The sequence below is a fragment of the Bos indicus x Bos taurus genome, chromosome 18 (genome assembly GCF_003369695.1).
Source record: "Bos indicus x Bos taurus breed Angus x Brahman F1 hybrid chromosome 18, Bos_hybrid_MaternalHap_v2.0, whole genome shotgun sequence".
Lineage (NCBI taxonomy): Eukaryota > Metazoa > Chordata > Mammalia > Artiodactyla > Bovidae > Bos > Bos indicus x Bos taurus.
The window spans coordinates 16,751,200-16,776,244 of NC_040093.1; the positions used below are offsets into that span (position 1 = coordinate 16,751,200).

The 25,045-nt window shown below is 54.3% G+C and overlaps 2 protein-coding genes and 1 non-coding gene across 5 annotated transcripts; 2 read left to right on the plus strand and 1 right to left on the minus strand.

The window, feature by feature from the left end:
* The first annotated feature begins 6,969 nt into the window (after positions 1-6,969).
* RPS16 (ribosomal protein S16) lies at positions 6,970-9,456 on the plus strand. Its single transcript, XM_027515850.1, has 5 exons — positions 6,970-7,084; positions 7,221-7,322; positions 8,871-8,967; positions 9,069-9,116; positions 9,237-9,456. The coding sequence occupies exons 1-5, from the start codon at positions 7,037-7,039 to the stop codon at positions 9,380-9,382; spliced, it is 441 nt and encodes a 146-aa protein (XP_027371651.1). The 5' UTR covers positions 6,970-7,036; the 3' UTR covers positions 9,383-9,456.
* Positions 9,457-13,480: 4,024 nt separating this feature from the next.
* PLEKHG2 (pleckstrin homology and RhoGEF domain containing G2) lies at positions 13,481-24,345 on the minus strand. 3 transcript variants are annotated; one of them, XM_027515847.1, is made up of 19 exons: positions 23,485-24,345; positions 22,694-22,817; positions 21,651-21,922; positions 21,472-21,572; positions 20,366-20,432; positions 20,197-20,243; positions 19,809-19,959; positions 19,355-19,492; positions 18,975-19,175; positions 18,194-18,286; positions 18,004-18,090; positions 17,379-17,412; positions 17,186-17,287; positions 17,042-17,089; positions 16,925-16,963; positions 16,751-16,767; positions 16,407-16,583; positions 15,368-16,301; positions 13,481-15,284 (listed from the first exon to the last, which is right to left on the minus strand). In XM_027515847.1, the coding sequence occupies exons 2-19, from the start codon at positions 22,794-22,796 to the stop codon at positions 13,711-13,713; spliced, it is 4,185 nt and encodes a 1,394-aa protein (XP_027371648.1). In that variant the 5' UTR covers positions 22,797-22,817; positions 23,485-24,345; the 3' UTR covers positions 13,481-13,710. The 3 variants fall into 3 exon arrangements, with proteins under 3 accessions (XP_027371648.1, XP_027371650.1, XP_027371649.1); XM_027515849.1 differs by having other exon boundaries at positions 13,484-15,284; positions 21,651-21,919; XM_027515848.1 differs by having other exon boundaries at positions 13,484-15,284; positions 23,479-24,345.
* A 347-nt stretch (positions 24,346-24,692) lies between these two features.
* TRNAI-UAU lies at positions 24,693-24,785 on the plus strand. Its single transcript is given in 2 exon segments — positions 24,693-24,730; positions 24,750-24,785. It is a non-coding gene; the product is annotated as a tRNA-Ile (tRNA).
* The last annotated feature ends 260 nt before the right edge of the window (positions 24,786-25,045 follow it).

Below are 25,045 nucleotides of genomic sequence, written 5' to 3' on the forward strand. Positions count from 1 at the left end.
TCGGTGATGCCGTCCAGCCATCTCATCCTCTGTCGTCTCCTTCTCCTCCCGCCCCCAATTCCTCCCAGCATCAGGGTCTTTTCCAATGAGTCAACTCTTCGCATGAGATGGCCAAAGAATTGGAATTTCAGCCTCAGCATCAGCCAGAAGTAATTTAGTCCAGATGTCTAACGCGGTGTGCTAAGCCGTGAGGAGGCAGGGAATTAGTCGCACAGAGTCGGACACGACTGAAGCGACATTGCAGCAGCAGCAGCAGCAGCAGCAACAAATTTGCAAATAAGTCAGATTCTATCTCACAGCCTCTGAAACATTCCTGGGAGGTAGGTACCCCTATTTCTCAGGCGAGGTAACCTAAGCTCAGAAAAATTAGCTATGTAACTGGATGGGCCACCTGATGCGAAGAACTGACTCATTTGAAAGGACCCTGATGCTGGGAAAGATTGAAGGCAGGAGGAGAAGGGGACGACAGAGGATGAGATGGTTGGATGGCACCACCGACTCAATGGACCATGAGTCTGAGTAAACTCCAGGAGTTAGTGATGGACAGGGAGGCCTGGCGTGCTGAAGTCCATGGGGTCGCAAAGAGTTGGACACGACTGAGTGAACTGAACTGAATTATTTGTCAGAGAGATGGCAAAGAGAACAGGCATCAGGGAGAGATAAAAATTAACCTGATGGAGGGGAAAAAAAAAATCGGGAGCTTTTTAGAACACATTGCTAAAATTCCCACATAAGCGATGAGAAATCTGGATTCAATTTACAGAAATTTAATATATACCTATTTAGTTACGTGGGGAATGAGTTACTGATGGGCTGACAGTGGCACACACAAAGAAGTTTCTTTTTCTATAAGCTTGCTTCCGATTTTTTTGTTTTTTTGTTTTTCTTTAAATATGTATTTATTTACTTATTTGGCCTCGGGGTTCTTAGTTGCTGCACTTGGGGTCTTAATCTTTGTTGTAGCATGTGGGATATTTAGTCCTGGCCTGTGAACTCTTAGCTGAGGCTTGTGGGACCTAGTTCCCTGACCAGGGAGGGAGCCCAGGCCCCCTGCACTAGGAACGCTGAGTCTTAGCCACTGGACCACCGTCGAAGTCCCTAAGCTTGGTTCCTTTAAACAGCAGTTCTTTAGAATGGGATTCCACATAAAAATGCCTATTGACACTTCTGCACGAAGACATTTACTCCAGGACAGGGAACCATCATTTTCTCCCTGTGGAAAACTTTTTCTTGGTGTATCAGTGGTTCTCAACTCTCCATCCGGCAGCACATGAGAACAGTTGAGAAGATAAGAGATATGCATAGTAGCCCCAAACAGGAAACAACCCAATGTCTATCATGAGGAGAAGGAATGAACAAGTCGCAGCACATACATGCACTGGAATGATAACAATCCGCTGATAACGCACATGAATGAATATCAAAAACACCCACTGAGTGAAAGAAGCCAGATACTAGGGTATGTACAGTATTATTCCATTCATAGGAGATTCTAGAGCAGGTAAAACCAATCTATACAAATAAATCAGATTAGTCAGTCTCTAGGACTAGAGGTGGAGACTGATAGGGAAGAGGCATAAAAGAATTGCTTTGGGGTCGTTCAAATGTGGTGCGCGCGCTCTCTCTCTCTCTCTCTCTCTCTCTCTCTCTATATATATATATATGTCAGAACCCTTTGAAACGTACACTTAAAATGGGTACCTTTGGGGTTTCCCTGGTAGTCCAGTAGTCCAGTGGCTGAGACTCCATGCTCCAAATGCAGGGAGCAAGGGTTCCTGGTCAGGGAACTAGATCCCACATGCCACAACTAAGACACAGCGCAATGAAATAAATAATTTTTAAAAAACGGGTACCTTTTGAAAGTGAAAGAAAATGAAAGTGAACTCACTCAGTCGTGTCCGACTCTTTGTGACCCCAGAGATGGTAGCCTACCAGGCTCCTCCATCTATGGGATTTTTCCAGGCAAGAGTACTGGAGTGGGCTGCCATTTCCTTCTCTCTGCCTTTCCTTCTCCTTTTACTGTATGTAAATTATTCCTCAACAAAGTTGGCTTTTAAAATACAGATGTTCAGGATTCACTAGAGACCAGTTGTCAAGTTCTCCAGACTAGGACCTAGCCACCAGCAGTATTTAAAAGTTCTCCAAGCAGTGATTATTTGTAGCCAGGGATATGAGCCACAAGACTTCCTCTCCTCAAGGGATGGGGATGAGGTTAGAGGACAAGCGTGCATTGTCCCTTCCTGGAAGCAGAGAGAGGAGGAAGTATCTGAAAGAGAGGGAGAACAATGGGGTAAGGTGGGGTAATTTATCCAACTTCCTGCCCCAGTAGGTCAGAGATTTCAGGCTTCACATCTCGCCTTATTTTCTTCCTTCTTACCTCTTCCCCTCGCTCTTGGGGCTGCAGGTAAGGTCTTCTGGCCTAGAAGGAGAAGGCTTAGGGTTTAGGAACTGGGGCTGGAGATCAAGTTTCCTCTCCTTCCCCAGCTGGCCTCTTTGGGAGTACCAGGGAGACTTCCTCTGAAGTTTATGCTGAGGGCAGGTCCCGAGCACAAGTCCCCTGTAATAACTCCAAGAGTTTGGCCAGAAAAAGAGGGACTGGTCTCTGAGGGTGTGCTTCGCAGGGTGGACAAGGGCCCTGATCAATCACCCACAGCCGGGACCCCAGGGCATCCAGTAGACGCTGTAGGCGGAACACAACGATCCCCACGGATGGGCCCTCCTCAAACCCGATCACAGACAACTCCAGCCGGAAGCATCGGAGAGTCTCAGCAGGACACACCTGTGGAGACAGAGTGATCTGGTGTCTCTGGGCAAGGGCTGATCCCAAGTCCTCACCCCCACAGTTTCTGACTTGTAGCCTGGAACAAGCCCCTTCACCAATCTAAGCCTCAGTTTCCTCATCTGTAAATGGAGTTCTGAATAATCCCTACCTTTACTAGAAGTGCAAGTTAGAAAAAGATCTTCCTTCCTTAATGCTTCCACGGTCTGATTTTGTTAGAACAAGATACTTTACTGCCATGTGCTGGAAACTGACAAACATCCAGAATGAGAATGCTGTCCTTGTAGGTGTGGGACCCTTGTGCAGTGTACAACCTTCACATCCGTACGTCTCAGCCCTGTTTACCTTGGAGGGTCAGTGTGAAGGTAATTAAGCTAATGTGCTTAGGACTTCCCTGGTGGCCCAGGGGTTAGGACTCCGCGCTTGCACTTTCACTGCTGGGGGCCCAGGGTTCAATCACTGGTCAGGGAACTAAGATCGTGCCCCCTCCAAAAAGGCCAATACACTTAAAGCATTTAGGCCAGCACCCGTCACCAAGTAAGAAATTATGTAAGAATAGCTGTTATTGGGACTTCACTGGCCGTCCAGTGGTTAAGTACCCACCTTCCTGTGTAGAGGATGGGGCTTTGATCCCTGGTCTGAGAAATAAGATCCCACACGCTGAGAAGCAACTACTGAGCCCATGTGCCACAAAGAAAGATTCCAGGTGCCATAACTAAGACCCAATGCAGCCAAACAAATAAATATATATATATTTAAAATAATAGCTGTAGTCATTATTATCCTTTGTTGCTATTATATGCCAATCACTGTACTAGGTGTTACAGACAGCTGTGAACAAAATACATTTGTCAAGACTTGGACAGCCAGAATACCAGCCTGCCTGCCTCCTGGCCTCCAGTGTGTCCTGAGCTAGTGGATTCTCCCTAAATGTCCACCCCCAGTAAAGAGGGAACATGATACTCACCAATAGATTATCTGGGGTGTACAGACTGCCATCATTTTTGTTTTCCTGTAATTGTGGGGTAGGGAGGAAAATCAGATCTTGGAGAGGAAGAGACTGACCCTTCCGCAAACATGTCACCCACCCCACTCCTTAACTAGCCTGCCCCTGTCTGCTGGCTCTTCCCTCCCTCCTCACCAGCATCTTCGTGATGGCAATGAGGAAGTAGAAAGGCTCCCTTGGGCAGAGGAGTGGTCCTAGGCCTCCCAAGGGCAGCACCAGCAGGAGGGTGGTCCAGAGAAGCCACATGGACACCCTGCCCACCCCCATACTTTCTCAGGTTCCAGCCTGGGTTCCTGGAAACAAGAAGTACAGAGAGAGGGAGCAAGTTGGAAAACAGGAATGGGGGAGAGGAAATGCCCCGTCCCTGCCTTTCCATCTCTACTCAATCCATAGATACCTGGAAGTGTACTCCCAGAGGCTGGGGGAGATGGTGACCCTAGAGTAGGGAGGTTGTGGTTCAGAGAACTCTCTTCCCTTCCTTTCCCCCAATCAAGATACCAGATTCAGCAAGGTTATTAGGATCATCCTGGAGAGACCGGAGAGTTCAGAAGCGTCCCCTGTCCCCCAAACAGCCCCATGAGGCAGTCTAGAGTGTGTCCAGCCTGTGCATTCTGTGGCCTGTTTGTCTGCCCACTGGAAAACACCAGTTAGCTTGAATCCTGCAGGTGCTTATTTGGGAGTCTTTGCTGTCCTTTCTCCTATTTCTGCCACAAGTGTCTTGGAATCTTCACGCCTGCCTGTACCTGCTAACTTCTTTCTCTGAGCGTTGGCCTCTGCCTCTGTCACTTGTGACTTCTGTCTCCATCTCTGATCGACCCCATGTCTCTCTTCGTTTTTCTCTCCTCCGTTGGTCCAGTCTTTGCCTTTTCCTCCATGTGCACCTCTCTCTCTGGTGCTGTGTGCCTGTAGGTCTGTGGGTCCCTCCAGGTCAGCCTCTGGGTCCTTGCTGCCTGTCTCCCCGGCCCCTCGCCCTCTCCCTCTGTCACCCTTTAGGAGCTGGACTCTGAGCTGCAGGTTCCTCCCTTTGGCCCCAGACCCGCCCACCAATCTTCACTCTGGTTCCGCCCTCCAGGCATCCATGAGCCACCACACCCCTTTGAACCTTGGATCCCAGACCCAGTGCTGCCAGAGAAACTGAGGCAGCCGACTGCCGCCTGCACCTGAAAGGAAACTCATGGCTGGGAAGGGAGCAAGCATCATGAGCAGTGGGGAGCAAGGGGCTACCCTATCTTGAGGTTCCTCAGATGGGGGTGAGAGGACTGGGGATTCTTGGGAAAGGTAGATTTTGAGAGAGGGCTCTGAGAAGGATGAAGAGTTTGGTTTTTTGTTTTAAAATAATTTATTTGGCTGTGCCAGGTCTTAGTTACATGGAGATCTTTGATCTTCTTTGTGCATGAATTGCAGTATGTGAGTTCTAGTTTCAAGACCAGGGATGGAACCTGGGCCCCCTGCATGGGGAGCAAGGAGTCTTAGCCACCAGGGAAGTCCCGGGATGAAGATTTTGTGAAAACAGGTTCGGAGGGGGCAGCAGTTCAGGGAAAAGTGGATTATGGGAGAGAAAGCTTCTGAAGGAGGGGGATTCTAGGCACTGTGGATTCTGAGGAAAGGAAGATTCTGGGGGGAAAGAGGGGTAAGGGTACCCTGAGTGGAGGGAGATTTAGGCAAAAAGGGAATCTAAGTTGAGGGCTCTGAGAGAATTTTGGGAGGAGACTCTGAAAGGAAGAAAGTCCTTTAATATTTTTTTATTTACTTATTTGACTGCACCAGGTCTTAATTGGGGCAAATGGGATCTAGTTCCTTGATCAGGGATAGAAACTGGGCCCCTGCATTGGGAGCTCAGAGTCTTGGCCACTGGACCACCAGGGAAGTCCCTAAAATGAAAGGAGTTTTGGTGAAAGGTTCTGGGGAAAGGGCTCTAAGAGGAAAAGGATTCTGGGGAGGATGCTTTAAGGAGATGGGTTCTAGGAGGAGGGGGATTCTGAATCCTACCAGGATTCTTGAGGAGAAATTCTAGAAGACGGGAAGACTGCCAACTCTGAAGCAATCTCCTGGTGGTGGGAAAGCAGGGGGGTGCGGGGGGAGGGGTGAGTGTGTATGTATGAGAATCTATTGAGGATGGGAGTAAAGGGATATAAATGAAGAGTCCAAAAGCAAATGAGAGCTGGAGGTGGCCAATGAGAACTGAGGATGTGAATTATGGCCTGTCTTCACCCTCCTTTCTCCTTGGAAGAAAACCTATGACAAGCCTGCTGCTGCTGCTGCTGCTGCTGCTAAGTCACTTCAGTCGTGTCCGACTCTATGTGACTCTGTGCAGCCCACCAGGCTCCCCCCGTCCCTGGGATTCTCCAGGCAAGAACACTGGAGTGGGTTGCCATTTCCTTCTCCAATGCATGAAAGTGAAAGTGAAGTCGCTCAGTCCTATCCGACCCTTAGCGACCCCATGGGATTTTCCAGGCAGGAGTACTGGAGTGGGGTGCCATTGCCTTCTCCGATGACAAGCCTAGACAGCGTATTAAGAAGCAGAGACATCACTTTGACGACAAAGGTCCGTATAGTCAAAGCTAGTTTTTCCACTGGTCATGTAGGGATGTGAGAGTTCAACTATAAAGAAGGCTGAGCATTGAAGAATTGATCCGTTGGAACTGTGGTACTGGAGAAGACTCTTGAGAGTCCCTTGAACAGCAAGATCAAATCAGTCAATCCTAAAGGAAATCAAGCCTGAAGATTCATTGGAAAGACTGATGCTGTAGCTGAAGGTCCAATACTTTGGCCACCTGATGCGAAGAGCCAGGTCATTAGAGAAGACCCCGATACTGGGAAAGATTGAAGGCAGGAGAAGGGTGCGACAGAGGATGAGATGGTTGGATGGGATCACTGCCTCAATGAACATGAGTTTAAGCAAACTCCGGGAGATAGTGAAAGACATGGAAGCCTGGGGGGCTGCAGTCCACGGAGTCCCAAAGAGTCGGACACGACTGAGTGACTGAACAACTCGCCCTCTCGGGCCGGCCCCCGACACCGTTCAGGGAAGTCAGTCCCTTCCACTCCCAGGTCCCGTCCTCTCCGCTCCCCCGGCCCACCTTCCTGCCGCCAATCCAAAGTCCCGCCCACAAGCCGTAAAGCTCTCTGCCGTCGCAACGCTGAGCACAGCGCGCCTGCGCAGACCCTGAAAAGCGGCCAGGTTGGCTCCGCGTTTTCCTTTTCCGGTTGGGGCGCCGCGCAGTGAGGATCTCGTCTCTGCGCCTTGAGCCATGCCGTCCAAGGGCCCTCTGCAGTCGGTGCAAGTCTTCGGACGTAAGGTGAGACGGGCGCCCGATGGTAGGGACGAGGGGAGGCCCGTGTCGGAGAGAAGTCTGTGGGCAGGAATCTGGGTCTACTTGGAAGCCGAGGCCCAGAGCTCACGTGGCTCCGCTGTCTCCTCCTCGCTTTCCACAGAAGACGGCCACAGCCGTGGCGCACTGCAAACGAGGTAACGGCCTCATCAAGGTGAACGGACGACCCCTGGAGATGATCGAACCGCGCACGCTGCAATACAAGGTGCTGGGATTGAAGACGGGCGTTTGGGTTGAGTGGAGGGCTCTGTAGACGGATATGTTGAAATAAATGGGTTCCTGGAGTTCGTCGATCTTGGAAACGGAAAGGTCTGGTATCAACAGTGGGACGTATAGAGGCTGAGTAGGGAATAGAAAAATGGGATATTTGACGATGGAGCTGGGTGTTGGGGGTTCAGGCGATATTATGAAAGTTTGAATTGAGAGTGGAAACGTGGATGTTGAAGATTAAGCAGGTGCTTAACTGGGTTGTTTGGAAAGTCACTCATTTGGGACGAGGTGGCATGGGAGCTCCCAAAATTTATGGGGCCTGATGACTTGCAGTAAGTTAATGGGGGACGTTTTACAGTAGTCTGCGCACTCTGAGGACAGGAATCAATGTATTGTCCCTCAAAACATTGTGACCAAAATAAGGTCTTGAATATTGTAGGTACTCAATAAGCATTACAAGAACAGAAGTTGGGTTTGTAGTGCTTGGCTGTGAAAGGAGTTCCTCTCCCCTCCCTGTTTAAGCCTCAGTTTCTTTTTTTTTCCTGAATAAAGTTTTATTGACCTCAGTTTCTTTGGCTCAGACCGGAAATATGTCGGAGTTTGATTTCTGCCTCTTCTAGCTGTGTTATTTGGGGCAGTAACTTCCCTTCTCTGTAAAATGGAAATAGGTTGATCCTTGAAGGGCTGTCGTGAGGGTAAATTGAATTCTCTGTGTGAGGTTGTTGGTGTGTGTGAGAAGGTGAAGAACTGTTTACATTGCAGGGTTAGTTAGAACTTCGAAGAGCAGGTAAATGAGTATTGTGGCTTATTGTCACTGACAGTTTACTCAAAGGCTTTATGTGTGCATCCTGTATTGAGTGCTGGCAACAAAGCAGTGACCTGGATGGTTCCAGGGCCTGCCCTCCTAGAGCTTCGAATCCAGTGGAGGACACAGACTGGACCCAATACCAAACACTGCTCCCAAACAGTCAGAACTGGGGTAGAGGTTCCCAGAGAGGGTTTCTGACTCAAACTCGGGTGGAAGGGTCAGATCAGGGGTGGGGGGGACCTTGTGAGCTGAGGCCTAAAGTAGGTAAATCAAAGTAGGGTTATAGCATCGTAATTTTTCTGGAAATCTGTGCGGTGCAAAGGGAGGGCAGAGAGCTCAGGTGGGGAGAGCACCTGACATAGCCCAGGAGTGGTTTTTTCACCATCTGGGGCAGGCTTAGCGGCTGCAAAGATTTTCCTTACTGTTGGGCTAAGGTGTCCACATTCTAAGAATCAGGTTTAAAAAACAGGTGATCTGATGTCCAGAGAGAAACACAGGAGGAGGAACTGCTCAGGCAGGATTCAATTTGACTTCAACAAACTCTTCTGTCTTAGAAATCTCCCTGCTCTGCTGGCTTTGTATAGGGGGCTTTGAGTAACAGCCCAACACTCTTCCACTAATACTGAGGCCAGCAGTGGCAAGAGCTTCTTGTAGAGAGCTGTGGAGGAATGTTCCGTGAGGTGGCTCAGTGGCAGGTTGTGATCTAAAATCCTGTAATGTCTCCTGTTACCCTAGCTACTGGAACCTGTTCTGCTCCTGGGCAAGGAGCGATTTGCTGGTGTGGACATCCGCGTCCGAGTGAAGGGTGGTGGTCACGTCGCCCAGATTTACGGTGAGTCCCGGACACTGGGCACATAGGTGGGTCTGAGGGCAGGGTCCCATCCCTGGGTGTTCATAAAGCTGATGTACCTTTTGTCTGTGTCTTCCTCACAGCCATCCGCCAGTCCATCTCCAAAGCCTTGGTGGCCTATTACCAGAAATGTGAGTGAGGGTGGGTCCTTCCCAGCAGGTGGGTGGGGGCATGTCAGGGGCTCACTTGTAGCCACAGAGTGGGAAGACGTTTGCTGGTGTCTAAATTTTGTCCCGTCCTTTCACCCCCAGATGTGGATGAGGCTTCCAAGAAGGAGATCAAAGACATCCTCATCCAGTATGACCGGACCCTGCTGGTAGCCGATCCCCGTCGCTGCGAATCCAAGAAGTTTGGAGGTCCTGGTGCCCGTGCCCGCTACCAGAAATCCTACCGATAAGCCCGTCATGAAGCCCAGCGTTTCCCTTTACAGCACCTTTATAATAAATGTTGTGGGATTTAAGGTTTCAGGAATGATGCTGTGGTCTTCCGTGGTGGGTCTTTCTCTAAAAGGAATGCAAGAAACACCTCCAGAAGCCTTTCTAGAAGCTACCACTCTGATTAGGACGTACGTAGGAGAGATGGGTGGGACCAGACCTGGTCTTAAGTTTCTCTGAACTCCAGTACTGGAGTCCAGTGTGTGAACACAGCTCAGGTGGGCTTGGTGCCTGGTCATTGGTTGTGTGAGTGAGTGTGCTTGTGGGTTTTATCTCTTTCAGTCCTTTTGCTGTTTTAATGGCATGTCAGAGAAGAGCAGGGGAAATGTGTAAGATCAGTAATCTTTAATACAAGTGAGGAGAGGTCTTAAGTCAGCAGCTAAGGGCCATCCATGTATGTGTTGGGAAAGGAAATTTTTTAATGCCAGCCTGTAGTGTAGGTAGTATTGAGGTTGGGCAGGGGTCTGTAATCCCTGTTGTGGGTGGGTGCGTGATTTCCCCTGACTGGTTTCATCCTTCAGGATGTCGACTGTAACCCCCACTCCCTATGGCCTCCTTAAAGCAAGTCCCAGTTATGCTCAGTATGACCTTATGGGCCCGGGAATACATAGGTCTGAGGACATGTTCATCTCTTGTGTCTGCCATGTGATAAGAGCTGATGTAGGTGAACTCATTGCTGCCCCTGGGCTAGAGAGATGTTAGAGCACTTCTGTCATGGAAGAAAGTTCTGTGGGATGGTGCTGGTATATGTATAGGGAAGTAAAGTGTTGTTTGTGAATTAAGTTGCTCTCAGTTTCTTTCCCCATATTTAAAGGAAGCTAGTGAGCATCATTGGGGTGGGAAGGGCATCTGTCCTATAACAGCCTTTGCAGCCAGCGATCTGCCCCCAAGTGGGCTTCCTCACTACTTCCTGCTGAGCAAACTTAAGAACATTACACACTTGATCAAGGAGTAGTTTCACAAATTTTCTTTATAAAAGGAACTTGGGAGGGCTTCCCTGGTGGCTCTGGTAAAGAATCCACCTGCCAATGCAGGAGACACGGGTTTTACTGCCCTCAAGATCTCACATGGGGTGGAGCAGCTAAGTTGTGTGCTACGACTGGAGCCTGTGCTCTGGAGCCTGTGCGCCGCAACTCCTGAGCCCTGCACTACAACTAGAGAGCCCCTGCTCTGCAACTGGAGAAAGCCTGTGCAGCAACGAAGACCCAGCACTGTCAAAAGGAAAAACCGGGGAAGGAACTTGGGATTTACTGACTTGCTGCCCTTTCTGTGTGTTTGCCCTACTGATGAAACAGTAGCCACGTGTGGCTGTGAAGCTGGGCTGCACTGATGAGAATGTTGTTTACTGACAGGACAGTCCTGTGGGATGGTACTCGGGTATAGAAAATAGATACTACACACGGAGGTGGGGTTGGTGGAGCTCCACTAGGTGCCAGGCTACGTGGTGTTGGATTGTCTTCACACCGTCTCTGAGGTGGGTGGCAGGCAGGTATCTTCACCTTAGCTGCTGAGAAAGTGTAGTGGCAAAATAACCACCTCACCAAGTTTTGCATTGAAGCTGGAGTTACTAATAACTGCCTAACTGGGTTTGACTGGCATTAACCTAAACATCCCCAGGAGGGCAGCACTGTCCCAAGGCATGCCACAGACAGCCGACCTTACTTTCCCTCTTCAAGCCTGTCTTAATTACAGCTTACAAAAGGCAGGCTGTAGTAGACCGGCAAGAAAAGTATTCATGAGGAGGCGTTGGAGCTGGGGCCGTGAGGCAGAGGTAGGAGTTGGGCAGGCAGGAGGGATGGGATTTGGGGGCAGGGACCAGGAGGGGGCAAGGCAGGCCGAGTGCCCAGGGTTTTCCCACAGGGCCCAGAGACCCTCTTAATTTGAGGCTCCTGGCTCCCTCCCAGAGGCACAGCTGGGACACATCTGGAAGTGGCCAAGGGGGCTCGCCTCCTTCCTCGCTCCAGGCCTTGGCGTAGACGGCCCCCTTCACCCTCCCTGCTGCCGCCTCCTCAAATACCGAGAATTCCGGCGCCGCTGGGAGCCTGGGCCAGGCTGGGAACTTTCCTTAAGCTGGGAATGTGCAGCTGGGGGCGGAAGCGGGGAGGGCCAGCCTCAGTCCTGACCTTTGGGAGGCTGCAGTGGAGCAGGTCCAGGCCAAGGAGCCCGACTCAGCCCATGCCCTGGTGTATGGCATGGTACCCACTCAATAAATAACTGAGTGGAAGCCAGCAGCTAACATTTACCGAGCCAGGCCTTGTTCACTTTATCTAGCTAATGATCAGTAATTACCTAGGGCCTTTGGAGTACCAGGCTTCAAGCCTCTTGTGGGCAAGGAGATGTTCCCTGTTGTATTCCCAGTGGCAAGAATAGCGCCTGACAAAGACACTCGAGTGCTGACTCAGGCTTGGCTGTGTGGCTGAATCCCATCTCTGCGCCTTCCCACTCACGTGACTGGGCAAGTATCCTCTCTGCCTGAGTTTCCTCATCTCTAAAGTGGGGATTACAGATCCTCACTTGCCTGTTAGGGATATTGAGGACTCAAAGGGAATGAGCTGAAATAGTGACTAACGCCTGTGGTATGTAGTTTAGAACTCAGTAACAGCATTTTTTGCTGTTAACTGATTGTTAAAACCAGATTCTTGGGCTCCTGCCTTGGGGGTTCTGATTTCATGGGTTGGGACTGGATCCTGGGGCATCTGATGTGATCACGGCCTTAGTTAAGTCAGGGGGCTTCCTTCATAGCTCAGTTGGTAAAGAATCAGGCTTAAGCACGTTTGGGAAGTAAGGATATGCTCACTGAATCTTTGTGGATGATCCTATAAAGGCGGATACTGTTGTCTTCATCATACAGATGAGGCAACCAGGCTGCGGGGGAGGGGGGGGTTCCACATGAAGTACTAGAAAAGCTGGGGCTTCAGCTCAGCCATGATGCTGTGGTGTCTCAGAGAATTCCAGGGAAGACAGTAAGATCTAGAACACAAGACGTTAAGTGCTCAATGAAAGAAGCTAATATTACCAAAGAAACAAATTGTGCTGCTTACTGGGCCTTCCACTGCTGTGAGGGGGACAGAACGATCTTAGAATAAAAGCCTTTGTCTCTTAAGACCTGAATGACTTTTGGAGGTGGGGGTTCACTGAGGCACTGTAGAGGTCCCCCAACTAGAGAGAGGCCAGGTAAAAGGATCAATACAAGAACTGGATGGATGGGTATCGAAATGGAATACTTAGGAGGGTGGAGAGTGGTTGCCAAGAGAAATCAGGCAGATGTGGGACACTTTTCCCAGAATCCCAAACCCAATCCATTCTGGTGTTAGCATGGAACTGTCTCTGAAGTTTTGTAGTACCAAGACCCAGAAGAATCCAGGTAAGGAAGGATGGATTGAAAGAGATTAAAACGGCTGGCTGGCTGGTGGTAGAGATGGTTAAATGGCTGGTTGGCTTGATGGATTAGGAGATGACTGAATGATGAAATGTATGAATGAATGGACAGCAATGGGAATATAGAGGGACGAATGGATGAATAGAGTTGGCTGGAGAAGGCAGACAGGTGGGGTAATGGATGGTAGATTTATGGAGGAATGGGTGCTAGATGGGGGACTGGGGTAGGATGATGGATGAAAAGGGTGGAGATAGCTGAATAAGGCAAGTCTATGGGTAGGATATGGATTTGAAGACAGATGGACAGAGAGGGAGATGATGGAGACAGCTGGGTGGGTAGAACTGGCTATGAAGATGAGATGACTGGATGACGGTGGGACACATAAATTGAATAAACTGCTAAAGGAAGGGATTTCAAGGGATTTGCTTGGGAAAACCTTTTTTGGGGGTGGGATGGGGGGCACTTCTTAGCTTGGCTTTCCTGGGTAGGCATCAAGCAGTTTATAAACCTTCTGAACTCATACACCCAACTGTAATGGATCCAGTTTTCAGTGATTCTCAGAGGAGTCAGAGATTCCCCAAATTTTCAGAACAACTGATTTGTGCAGTATCAGGCCTTCCTATTCATTGCTGCCTTCTGTCATCCCCACTGCCTCCAGAAGGGGAAAAGATACACAATTCCATATCAGTTAACAAAATATTAATGACACCCCCTTCCCCATCCCTGCTGGGTTAATCCAGGTAAGTAACAAGAACCATTCGCCAAAGATTCCAGGTGTCAGAAAGCTGCGGCAATTTTTAGACTTGTGTTCAGTGTCTGGACTTCCGGGTGAATTCTGAGGGTCTCTGGCATCTGGTTGAAGTCTTTGCTTTTCAAGGAGCCCAATGTCCTGACTCACACTGACATCCTGACTCACATGTGGAAAGGGGCATCGGGGCCCCCCTGGGCTCTGCGGAGACTCACAGATTCTTGGGGGGTTGCCAAGAGAGCAGGATGGTTCAACCTGACCTGGGCCTTGGCTGGCCGTAGCCGCCCACCACCTCCGACATGGATGTTGACCGTGGTGGCATAGCTGAGCCTCCGGGCTGGGGGTGGTGGGGGTTGGGGCTGGGGTGGCGGTGAAGGTGCCCGTGATGTGGGGGCAGAGGAGGACCAAGGGCCCCAGGAGGCTGGGGGACCCTCTCCTCCAGGCCCCTGTCGCCGAGCCAGGCTCTGGCTGATGTATGAAGCTGCCAGGTATCTTGAAAGGGCAGCCGCATTGGGGCCCAGGAGCTTCCGTGTCGGGGGTGGGGGACTGTGGGGTGGAGTCAAGTCTGAAGACTCTGATCTGGCAGCGTGAGAGACTGAGGGGCCTCCTTGTTTGGCCAAAAGCACGGTGGTCTGGACTGGGGTAGGTAACGGGTCCTGAGTGTCCGTAGGGCCTCCTTGCTTGGGCAAAGGCATGGCAGCTGGAACCTGGTCATTCGTGAGGCCCTTCTGTTCCAACAAAGGTGTCAGCTTCTGAACCTGGAGGTCTGTGAGGCTTTGTTCCTGAAGCCAAGGTGCAGCGGCACGACCCTGGGTGTCTCGGAGGCCTCCCTGCTGGGGCAAAGGCGGGAGAGCTTGGACCTGGGTGTCCGCGTCCGTGAGGCCTGCGGTCTGGGGCAAAGGTTTGGCAGCTGGAACCTGAAAATCTGGGGGGTCCTGGGGCAAGGACAGCGGGGCATTGGCTGGGATCTGACGGTCCAAGTGGCCTCCGTGTACAGGCAAAGGTGAGGTACCCGGAACCTGAATGTCTGGGAGGTCACGCTGCAAGGGCAGTGGGGTATCAGCTGGCATCTGAGGATCCAGGCTGCTTCTGTGTATAAGCAAAGGATCAACGGCTGGCCCACAGGCAGTGGCTGGGGACTGAACATCCCTGGAGCCTCCCGGCTTAGTTACAGGGGTGTTGGTTGGGCTCTGGCTGTCCCAGCAGCCTTCTTGCTTGGGCGCAGGACTGGTGGCTGAAACCATGACATCAGAGGAACTTCCCCGCTTGGCTGAAGCTGGGTTGGTGGGAAGCTGGACGTCCACGTGGCCTCCTTGCTCAAGAGTTGAGGTGCTAGAAGGAACCTGAGTATCCACGTGGTCTCTATGCTCCTGCAAAGGAGTGGCAGCTGGAGCTTGGATTTCCAAGTGGCCTTGATCTGGTGAAATTGTAACAGCTGCAGCCTGGCTGTCTGGGGGGTCTTCCTGCTCCAGCAAAGGTGTGGTGGCTGGAATCTGGGTATTCCAGAGGCTTCCTTGCTCAGGCAGCGGGGTAGCAGCTGGAACCTGGAGGCTCAGATGGTCTTGCTCAGGCAAACTTGAAACATGTAGACCCTGGCTGTCCTGGCAGCCTCCCTGCTTAGTCAAAGGTGTGGCAGCTTGAACCCGGGCAGCAGGGCTAAGGGGGACAGATTCCTGGGCACAGGTTAGAGGAAAGGCCAGCTCACACACCAGCACGTGTCCAAAGGCAGGCAGGGGTCCTGCATGCAAAGACAGATGGGTCGAGTTAGGACAGATCCCCCAGGTGGGGCCACCCCTGCTGACCCACATACCTGGACCTCACCTGGCTCGGCCTGCTCCTGGGACAGGCCAGGTAACAGCTGCGGCTGGGCCAGAGCCCGAGGCCTGCGGCGGGGTGCGTTGGCCGATGCCCGGGTCTCCGCCCGCTGCATGTGCTGGATCCGTTCACTGTAAAGCCGGGCCAACTCTCGCACTCGGGATGCTGACCTCTCCGAAGTCGGGACTCCCGCCTTCCCTCCTCCACTGCCACCGCCCCCACTCAGGTCCGAGTCTTCCAGGATCAGCAGTGGCTCAGGAAAACCCGGCCGGGCCAGCTGCCCCTGCTCCAGGGCCTGCCAGGCGCTCCGGATTTCAGAGCAAGAGCGGAACTCCAGCTCATGTGAGAATCCCTGATCCTGGGTGACATCTGGGGGCTGGAATTCTGGAAATGATCCTCCTTCATCCTCCTCTCGCCCTGCCCTGTCTTCTGAGGAGGGCTCGCCCAGTTTTCCAGAAGTGCTTCCAGGGAAAAGTTCTCTCCGGGTGGCTAGAGTCTCATCCAGCTCCTGTGGGGGTCCCTGGAGCCAGGAGTCACAGGGGAGCTGGGGGGCAGCGCTGGGAAGACTAGGAATGTCGGGGACGCTAGGAATGGCTGGAAGGCAGGGCATTTCAAAAACACTGGAAATGTCAGAGAGGCTGGGGAGGCAGGGCATCTGGGGAATTTCAGAAAGGCTGGGCATTTCAGGGAGGCTGGGTCTGTCGGGGCTTTTGGAAAGGCTGGGAATGTCAGCAATTTCAGCTGCACTGGAACCTTCGAGCCCCTCCAGGACGTGGAGTGGGGAAGGCTCCCGTTCATCCATGTCCAGTTCTTCTTCCTCCTCCTCTTCTGAAGAGTCTCGGCTGGGCAGGCCTTGGAATGTGAGGGTGTCACTGTCGCCTGGCACTTGGGAGTCTCCGGGGAACTTGGGAACATCATGGGGGGGTGGCTGTAGTGGGCCCTGAGGAAGCCAAAAGGTGTCAGGGTGGGTTGGCCCCCTGAATCCCAGGCTGTGCCCACCCAGGCCCGGAGCCCCAAGGACACTGGGAGGGGACGCCTGGCTCACCCCTGGATCCCGGAGGCCTCTTTGGTTCAGGAGCTCCAGGATTTCTTCAGTGATTGAGGGCCCAGAAGGGTCCAGCGTGGGGGGTCCTGTGTCCTCCAGGTCCTCAGGGGGTCCAGAAGTGGGACCTGGTGGCTGAGGCTCCAGGGGCGGGTAGAGCTCCCCCGCACTGCCAGTGTGCTGTGAGGAAGGCAAGGAAGGAGGGCGGGAGTCTGGGGGCCCCAATCCCCTCCCTCAGAGGACAGGGAATCCAGGCCCCATCACCTTCTTCTTCAGACCCGGGACTTGGGAACTCAAGTTCCCTCCCTCAGTAGACCCAGGAGTCCAGGTCCCGGAATGTCTCTCACCTTGAGTCTAGGCTTAGCTGGGGAGGAAGAGATGAGGAAGAGGAAAGAGTGAGATGTAGGAACAAGTGTTATTCCTCATTATTGATGAGTGGCCCCATCACCCCTCCTTCACGACGCCCGGGAGTCCCAGGGAACAGACAGGGGCGCACCAGGCTGGGCTGGGCAGTCACTCACTGTTGTGTGGAAACATGACGTAAAGGTCCTTCAGAGGCTCTAAGGGGAAGACACAGTGATATCAGGGGCCCGCTCCCCAACCTGACGCCAAGTTCACTTTTAGGGGAGGGTACTCACCAGACTGTCTGCGGCCGCGACGGGTAGCGGTGGGTCCTGGTGATGGAGCTGTGGGGAGAGGTAGATCGGAACCCTGTTAGGACCCCCCACTCCAGGTTCCTGTGGGAGGGATGAGGGGGAACCTCAGGGTTCCATCTCTTTTACCTGTGTTCCTTCGTCCAGGAGTGAAACTTCTAGCATCTCGAGGTCGGGGAGACCCAACTGGGGGTGTAAGGGGCTCTGGGATAGGCTTGCTTTTAGGAGCACCTACAGGAAGAGATTTGGGGTTAATAATCTACTTTTTCTTTGAAGCGATTCCTCTACCGTCACATCCTCCCAACCCAAGGTCCCGACTCACAGTGCAGGCTGTTTTCAAGGAGGACTTGTTTTGCCTGAAAAAAATAAGCACACGGGTTGAGGGGGCTGGGCCCTGAGAACCAGGCTTGGCCTGATTAAACGGTGCTGCTACCGGTCAGGCGCCTTACATGACTGATACTGACGAATCCTCCCCACAGCCCTGTGAAGCTGGCACTATTATTCCTCCACGTGAGGAAGCTGAAGCCAGAGAGGTTAAGTTACTTGTCCAGAATCACACAGCAGGGATATTGTGGAGCTGGGATTGAAACCCAGATAACCCAACTTTGAATGAAACTATCATACTCTAAGACAGCGCCCCCACCCTCGTCCCTGGCACTCAGGGTCTTTCAATGCTATTGAGTTGGGGGGCCTTCCCAAGTGGCGCAGTGGTAAAAGAATCTTCCTGCCCATGCAGGAGATGCAAAGAGACGCAGGTTCAACCTCTGGGTCGGGAAGATCCCTTAGAGATGGCAGCCCACTCCAGTATTCCTGATTGGGAAATCCCATGGACAGAGGAGCCTGGTGGGCTATAGTTCAGGGCAGTCACAAAGACTTGGACATGACTGAGCGTGCATGCATGGGTCCCCAGCACCCTGAGGACCCCCCAGTGGTGGCAGGAGCTGTACCTTGGCAGGGATGGAGGCGGGGTGGTTCTCAAAGAAGAGGCGCTGGAGACAGTGAATCCACAGCCTCTTCTCTTCTTGGTTCCTGGCCTGAGGGTGGGGGTGGGGTGGGGGTGGAATTGGGAGCCAGTTGTGAGGTCTAGGGACTTGGGAGCAGGAAATCCCTGCCTCCCCAGACCCACCCTGTGCTCACCTGGAGCAGGTGCCTGTGCTTGGGAATGGTCAGATCGGACACCTTGAACCCTAGAGGGTCTCGAGGGTTCTCGCTGACACTCAGGTTGCAGCACTGGGTGAGGGGCAGAGAGAGGCCTCAGACTCATCCATGTACCCCTCAAGTGTATCTGAGCCCCCTCCTCCTAAAAGGTGTCCCCTTTCCAGCTTCCCTGGTGGCTCAGTGTAAAGAATCTTCAGGCCAGTGCAGGAGACCTGGGTTTGATCCCTAATCAGGGAAGATCCCACATGCCACGGAATAGCCCCTGCACCACAACTATTAAGCCTGGGCTCTAGAGCCTGCAAGCCGCAACTACTGAAGCCCCTGTACCCCAGAGCCTGTGCTCCACAACAAGAAAAGCCACCACGCCGCGACTAGACAAAAGCTCTCACAGTAATCAAGACCCAGCGCGTCCATAAGTAAATAAAATATGTCCCCTCCCCCCATCAACCCTCCCCACCAGGCTGGGCTCAGCTCTCCCTCACCAGTCCTCCCACTCTCATCTGGATCAAGAAGACGCGACTGCAGAGTAGTGTAGATGCTTGCCTGGGGGGCAAATCCAGGTCCTCCCCTTCTAGGTCCACATCACCTCTGCATACCTCTGACCCCCTACCCCGCTCCTCGACTCAAGGAAACGTGGTCCTTTTAAGCAAGTTGCCCACCCATGTATACCCTGCCCCTAGCCACGTCTTTGGCTCTACAGCTCTGTATAGGATACATCTGGCAGGTAATATTCTGGCCCTGCCCCCATCCCTGAACTCACAAAGATGTGGCCCTTGTAGGTGTATTCCGGTCCCCGGCGCTTGGCCACGAGCAGCATCCGTGAGAACAGAAAGAGCAGCCGTTCACCCCCTCGAAGTCGGGGGCCGCTCCCTCCACCACCTCGGAATGCGCCCTCCAGCACTAGCTCCCCAAAAGCGCTGAGGTCCGGACCGGTCCAGCCGCCCAGCCGCCGCTGCACCTCCTGCCGGGACCCCAGGAACACACCGGCGGGCGATGCACGCAAATCAAGACAGGGTGGTTAGCAAGCAGACCGTGCTGTCCCAGTCCACCCTCCAAGGCTCTGACCAACCCCCGACCGGAGGCCCTCATGTCCATACTGCCCCCCACCCATGGTGGGTCCCAGCCCTCCCCCAGGGTCACCTGGAGGCGCGCAGCATGCTCCTGTTTGCGTTTCATGTCATTGATATACCAGGCGACCGCTGTCATGGACACAATAGCCTCCTCCACCATCTCGCGGCCCCCGGCATCCGGGCCCTCCGCCCAGTGCTTGCCCAGCTCCTGGAAGGCAGGTGCCCAGGGAGAGGAAGACGAACAGAGGAAGGGTGAGAGAGAGAGAGAAAGGCAGGGGCAGAGATGGAGAGCCAGAGACGGAGAGAGACAAGCAAGCAAAGACAGGAACTGAAGTCAGCTGGAGCCAGCCCCTACTGCTAACAAGACACTGCCCCAGCGCTGGCCCAGTTTCTAGGGACCAGAGGCCTCCCTGGTCCTGGCTGGCCCAGCTTTTCCAGGGTCCGCACTCCAGATGCACCACCAGGTGGCCAATGGACAGGACCTCGTCCCTCCCCAGGCAGCCCCCCGGGGGCCCACAGCTGACCTGCAGCAGCAGATGGTACTTGAGGATGCGCTGGACAGGCTTCAGCAGGAAGCTCTGCAGGGGCAGCGAGTGATGGAGCTGGGCCTGGCGCTCTTGCAGCCACATGGCTGCTGGCGGGGACAGTGACAGCTCCCGGAGTAGGGCCAGGGAGCTGGGGACACAGCACAGGTCAGGGGGATGGGCAGCTACAGCGGGCCAGGCTGGGAGGGGTCAGGGAGTGACCAGGGTTTGGGAACTCTCAGGGGCTGGTTGGGGTTAGGGAGAAGGCGGACATGGTCGTGGTCTGGCCAGGTTGGGACCTGACTGGGTTGGGGTAGGGGGAGCTCAGCTAGCGCACATCAACTTGTGGGGCCCAGCCTGGGCCCAGCAGGTGCTTCTCAGCCCTCACCTCGGGTAGTTCATGCAGTACAACGTGTAGATGTCAAAATCCTCACTCTGTGGGCAACAAGGGGGTCAGGGAGACGTCAGTGCCTGACTCCTCAGGACCCCTCCCTCCAAGCCTAGCCCAGGCCTGCTCCCCTCCCACCCCAACCCCCTTACCCAGGCCCTCGCCTCACCCTCTGCACGAAGCACTCGGCGATGCCCCCGGCGCTGCTGCTGCCCTCCAGGTCTTCCAGGAGCTCCCTGGGGAGGGGCAGAGAGAAAGGGTGAAGGACCACCCTGCCCCCACACCGCCACCCTGTGAGGACACCAGGAGGCTGGGCCTTGGTGAGCTGCCAGGATGGGATGTCACGTCCACAGGAAGGGTCCTCTGATCACGACGTGGGAGGTCGCACCCTGCTCAGACGCTGTCCTTGGGCAGCATCACGTTCCTCAGCCTGAGATCTTGTCACAGGCAGCATGAGCCTTGGGGACTTCATGGGGCACAGCCCGGGAGAGGGGTGTCAGGACCCTTAGAGCTGTGATAATCTTAAGATCCTGTTGTGACCCTGACAACTTGTTGTGACTCACAAACCTCCCCAAGAACTTTATGTGTAATTAGGGAATTCCCTGGTGGTCCAGTGGTTAGAACTAGGTGCCTTCACTGCTGGGTCCAGGTTTAGTCCCTGGTTGGAGAACTAAGATCCCGAAATCCAAGCGGTGAGGCCAAAAAAAAAAGTGTAATTAAGCGTCATCAGAGGATGAGACGGCTGGATGGCATCACCGACTCGGTGGATATGAGTTTGAGCAAGCTCCGGGAGACGGTGAAGCACAGGAAAGCCTGGTGTGCTGCAGTTCGTGGGGCTGCAAATAGTCGGACACGATGGAGCGACTGAACAACAACAAAAGTGTCATCAAGACACGTAGGTGTCACGCTCTCCTTGAACTCTAGCACCCTCCTCACTGGGGGGGCCAACCATCCCGGTTTGTCTGGACTGCGGGGTTTCCCAGGACAAGTCACACAAATGCTCACACTGTCATGATCCTCAAGCCCCAGAGGAGTCTGATTCACTGTGATCCATGACCTGACATGGCGCTAGCCCCATCTCATTGCCTGGATCCATCCTGATATTTGGACCTCATCTGGGTCCTCATTCCCCATGGTGATCCCTACCCAATATCATAAGACCCTGTGTTCCAGTCTGGACAGGGCATTGTTGGGCGCAAAGGTTTGGGTTAGAACACAGCCTGTCTCCCTGAGCTCCCTAGCCCACCCCCCCTGCCCACCCAACCCGTCCCTGACCTGCTGAACTCGTAGATGTCCTCAATGTTGGCAAACAGCGTGCCCACCTGCTCCGCACTCAGCCCCAGGACCCCACCATCCAGCAGAGGGCCCAGATAGTCCTGTGGGGATGACTGGGGTTATGAGGGTGGAGGGGCTGGCCCAGGTTCCCACGGCACTGGGGTGCCCACCCGCCTCACCTCCACGATGCTTCGGAGGTCCCGGACGTAGGCCCGCTCTGTCTCCACGATCTCACGGGCCACACGCTCCAGCCTCGAGGGTTTCGCAGAACCCGGGGTCCCCACGGGCGACAGATGCAGGCGGATGGGGGGCCCTGGAAGGGGCTCTGGCCTCGAGGCTGAGCAGGCTGGGGTGGGGCCCGGAGCCGGGTCTCCCTCAGAGCCCACAGTGCTCAAGGATGTGGAGCTCCCAGAACCTCGGGGGGAGGTCATGGCGGGGGTGGCAGGGGCTGCTGGGGTTGTGGAACATGGCATCAGAGGGGCTCCCCAACTGAGTAAGTGTGCTCAGCCCCCACACTCACCCACCCCTGAACATCTCTCCCAGTGCTCCCCTCTCCTCTAATCAGCCCTGTCCTCTCCAGGCAGGGTCCTCTCTGAACTGCTGGCCCCCATTCCTTGAATCCACCTCCATGTGTCATCCTGGGAGAACTTTATTATTTAGCCTGACTCTTTTACTCTCACAAGGATAATCCCATTCCTGCCCTCAGGGTAAAGTCCAAACTCCTGAGATCCAAAGGGCCCTCCGCAAGGTGGCCATCAGAGACCTTTCCAGTGTGTTCTTTTCCCAAGACACACCACTTCTTACCCTTCGGGCTCCAGGCACACTCAGCTTCTCTGGGTTACTCAAATAAGCAGTCTCTTCTCACCTCTGTGCCTCTGCGCAGAATACTCTTCCTGGCCTCTCTCAGTTCACCCCGCCTCATCTTTCAATTCTCAGTTTAGATATCCCCCTCCTTCAGGAAGCCTCCCTTGATCTCCCAGACAGGGTCCCCATGGCCCTCTGAGCTTTCCCCATCCCAGCCAGCCCTGACCACTGTGTGCTGGGCTTCCCTCAGGGCCTCAGGATGAGTCCCTCTCCCTACCGGACCTGGAGCTCTGGGCAGGAGGGCCGGGGTTGTCTTGGTCAGCCTGTGTTGCCTGCACTGGGTCAGCCTGGGAGGCTGCAGGGTCTTGAATGAAAGAATGAATGCCCAGCAGTCTCCACCCCTCCCTCGCCCGCTCACCTGTCCGAGTGTCACACACAGCCGCACAGTCACACACTTCACCTCTGTGGCCGAGGCTAGGGCTGGGTTTGGACAGGCCCAGTCCACGGGCTCCCTCGGGCATGGCTGAGTGGCTCAGCGGCTTCTGCAGAAAGACCCCCTTCTGGGATACCAGGACCCCATAGACTTTCCTGCCTCCACACCGCCCCCACCCCCGACTCACAGACTGGGGGCTGAGAATTAGGAGGATGGTCTGAATCCAGGGAGGGGGCCCTGGGAGTAACTAATGCGGGAGACAGTCGCAAAGTGATCGAAAGAGGGGAGTAAGGAGAGATAACACAGAAAAAAACGGAAAGGGTGAAACAAAGAAGAGTAAAGCGAACAAGAATCGCCCAAGCTGTGAGTCTGGTGTGTCTGGGGCCGGAGGCTCAGGGATCCTGGGAACGTTTGGGCTCCGGTTGGAGCCGAGGGCGAGGGGCAGGGCTGGGAAAAAGCCGTGGGCGGGAGGCCGCGGGGTCCCAGGGGAGGGCGGAGGAGGCTGGGGGACCGGATGCCAGGGTCCTGCAGACGGCTTCCTCCCCCACGGAGGGCTGCGAGTCGGGGCGCTGGCCCTGAGTCCTCGACCCCTTTCAGTCAAGTCCCTCCGAGATCCGCTCACTGTCCCCACCACCGCAGCGCCTCCCCACAGCCTTCTAGCCCCCAGCTCCCCGCCGGCGCCTCAGCTCGCCCCCCGCCGGCACGCCCCCTCATTGTTCAGCGGCTGCGGCGCCGCCCCCTCCCCCAGCCCTTCGGGGCCCCTCGCCTACCCTCACCTCCCCGGGAGTCTCCAGCCCCGAACCGAGGCAGCCCGGTTCCTATTTGACCCTAGCACGGTCCCCGGGGAGGCGCAGAGCCGGCACTCTCGGGTCTCTGCAAGTCAGGGGTGTGAACTTCGGGCTCTCCGGCTCCAGGAACCAGAATCCGGGGTCTCTCGGAAAACCGGGCGCAGTGGTCCAGATTTCTTTCGTCCTCTAAACGGAAGATGCTGGGAGCCTCGACGCTCGAGTCTCAGATGGGGGTACTGGGAACCCAAATTCCTGAGTCTTCTAGACGGGGTCGTGGGGTGGGGGGAGGGCTGGATTCCTGAGTTCCCTAACTCTTAAGAGCAGGGGTTAAACTACTTCCAGACGGGAGCGCAGAAGAGTCCCAAATTCCAGGGTCCTCTTTTAGTGGGCGCTTCAGCCCCCAACGGGCTGGATGGGGCTCTAGGAGTCCGTATCCCAAGTTCCTCCAGTCCCGGGAGTCTTGGGCTCAGCTTTCTGGGAAAAACTCTGGAGGGACTCTCCGGTCTGAGATCCTAAGTTCTTCGAAACCGGTTGCAGGAAGCTCGGCCTCCAGGGTCGCGCGGGGCTGATGTCCCGGACTCCTGGCTCCTCCTCCAGGAGGGGGCGCTGGGCACCTGGATATCTGGGGTCCTCTAGTCTGCCTGGACGCTGGGGCCTGGGCTTCGGGGTCTCTCAGGACGCGGTGCAGAATTTCGGACGGCTGGAGTCTGCAACTGTGGACCCCTCAGGCTTCGGGATGGATGGCACCAGGATCTGGCGGCGGCGGCGGCGGCGGCGCCACATCTGTGGCTGGAGAGTCCGGTCCCAACGGTGGGGTGGGGGGCGGTCGCCTGGGGCTTCTCCTCCCCCCCCCCCCCCGCCCGGGCTCATATCCTGTTCCCGCCCGCAGGGGGGAGGGGCCGCCTTCCGGCCGGCCAGCCCGCAAAGGGTTAAGACCTCTCCTCTCTGGATTCTGAATATTGATGAGAAGGCGGTCCCGGACAGGCTACACCCCCACATAGCAAAAGCTTCGCAGACTTTTCCCTTTTACAGCAAGAGCCCTCCCGGCGTGAGAAGCCGGAACTGGTAACACACTTTCTCCTATCGGCCAATCCAAAGATTCCTATTTGTATATGCAAAGTAGAGGCGGAGCTAGCCTCCAAGGTCACGTGGCCAGGAATGACTGAAGGACTTCACGGCAGTGGGGTGCGGCCGAAGCTCCAGTGGCGCAATCGGTTAGCGCGCGGTACTTATAGGGCAGTGCGAGCGGAGCGATGCCGAGGTTGTGAGTTCGATCCTCACCTGGAGCAGTTTTTAATTTTTCTCTTACCGGTTTATAGATTTGTTCTTATTAATCAACCGAAACATATACGTCACTTAAAAGAATAAACATTTCGATCGTCGGAATTTTTAGGCTGGAAAGAATCCTGGGACTCTGGCTACGATCGGTTAGGGAGTGTTTTCTATTGTGGGGAGGTACAGTTTTCCTCTTCGTCACCAGGGGGTGGTGTTGCCTCTTAGATGTCTAGAAATTTGAGTCGGTCTAAATCTCAGTTTAAGAATTTTGTAG